Source organism: Austrofundulus limnaeus, unplaced genomic scaffold (assembly GCF_001266775.1).
Source record: "Austrofundulus limnaeus strain Quisiro unplaced genomic scaffold, Austrofundulus_limnaeus-1.0 Scaffold852, whole genome shotgun sequence".
NCBI classification, from domain to species: domain Eukaryota; kingdom Metazoa; phylum Chordata; class Actinopteri; order Cyprinodontiformes; family Rivulidae; genus Austrofundulus; species Austrofundulus limnaeus.
In genome coordinates this window covers 70,531-71,839 of record NW_013953254.1, presented here as the reverse complement: position 1 = coordinate 71,839, position 1,309 = coordinate 70,531, and the positions used below count along the sequence as shown (strand labels likewise).

Sequence of the window (1,309 nt, the reverse complement as noted above, 5' to 3'; positions counted from 1 at the left end):
TTATATACAGTATATTTGAATATTTAAATATATACTGTATATAATACATACATACATTCTAATTTGAGACTAGAAATAAAGACCAGCATAATATTACATCTAAAAGCAAAACAACTGTTTATCTGCCTGTAACTCAAGTTTTGTTCTTTAGTTTTTCTGTCCTCACATCTTCCACCAGCTACTATGGTTGAAAGTGTCCAGAGAATTTAAAGATCTGTTTTTTTTTGTTTTTTTTTGTGAATTAAATAATTTATAATGTTGATGTGTGTGACTGCCTTTAGCGTGCCCAGCTCCGCACACATTTAGTCTTTGTCCTCATCGCTTCTCAATGACTGCACATCTTTCTGCCGTGTCTTTTTAATGAAAAATTATCTACTGTGTTTGTAACGTGATTCAACTTTTGATGAAGCCACGGTTCAAAAAAACAATATTAAAAAGCTGAAACACAAAGACACAGGTAACAGAGTTTACTGGACGTTTATCATCATGGTTAGCTTCTGTTCCGTTCTTGTGGGAACTATCTGTAGTGATGACTCAAAACGCCACAGAAAACCACTTTAGCACCCTGCACTGTCCCTTTAATTACCCTGCACACGCACGTATGCCTTGTGTATGTGTGGTGTCTCTTCAGACTCAAACGAATGCCTGTCAGAGCCCTGCATGAACGAGGGGACATGTGAGGACCAGCCCGGCTCCTACCTGTGTCACTGCCCACAAGGCTTCAAAGGACAGAACTGTGAAATAGGTACAGTTTCATGTTTTCTGCCTCTCCTGTGACAATATTTGCACATTTTAACCCCTAATCTGTGAAGGACAACCCATCCTACTGATGTAAATGTGTGTGTGCAGAGCAGGACGGTTGTGACTCCAGTCCATGTCTGAATGGAGGTGTGTGTCGAGGCTACAGACAGTATTTCATGTGCGTGTGCAAAGACGGCTTCTTTGGGGAGCAGTGCCAGATGTGTAAGTCAGTTTACTCTCTTACAAGTCAGTTTTGTTGTTTATAGTTTGTTCACACAGTGACTTGTTATAATCATGTTTTGAATAAAGAATACGACCCCCTCATTAAATTTAAAACAATTAGTTCTAAAATATCCTCCCAAGCTTGTTCCTTTGTACCAGTAAACAACGTGTGTCCATCTGAAGGCCTGCAGGCCAAAAGTGTCCTGCCACTGAAAAAAAGATTTTTGTGTGTGGTAACATTTATTTAATTATTCTTTAAAATTTTTACAAAAAAAAAATCAAAATTTCTGAACTACTAGAATTTACTAAATAAACAATATGCATTATATTATATATCAATAGTACT

The 1,309-nt window shown here is 37.4% G+C and overlaps 1 protein-coding gene across 3 annotated transcripts in view; it reads left to right on the top strand.

Annotated features, from left to right (window-relative positions):
- Positions 1-1,309, top strand: part of sned1 (sushi, nidogen and EGF-like domains 1) — a 50,520-nt gene that overhangs the window by 32,633 nt on the left and 16,578 nt on the right. For all 3 annotated transcript variants that reach the window (XM_014029093.1, XM_014029092.1, XM_014029094.1), the window contains 2 exons: positions 632-745; positions 850-963. In XM_014029093.1, coding sequence (XP_013884547.1) covers positions 632-745; positions 850-963 — 228 coding nt within the window. The remainder of the gene's footprint in view (positions 1-631; positions 746-849; positions 964-1,309) is intronic.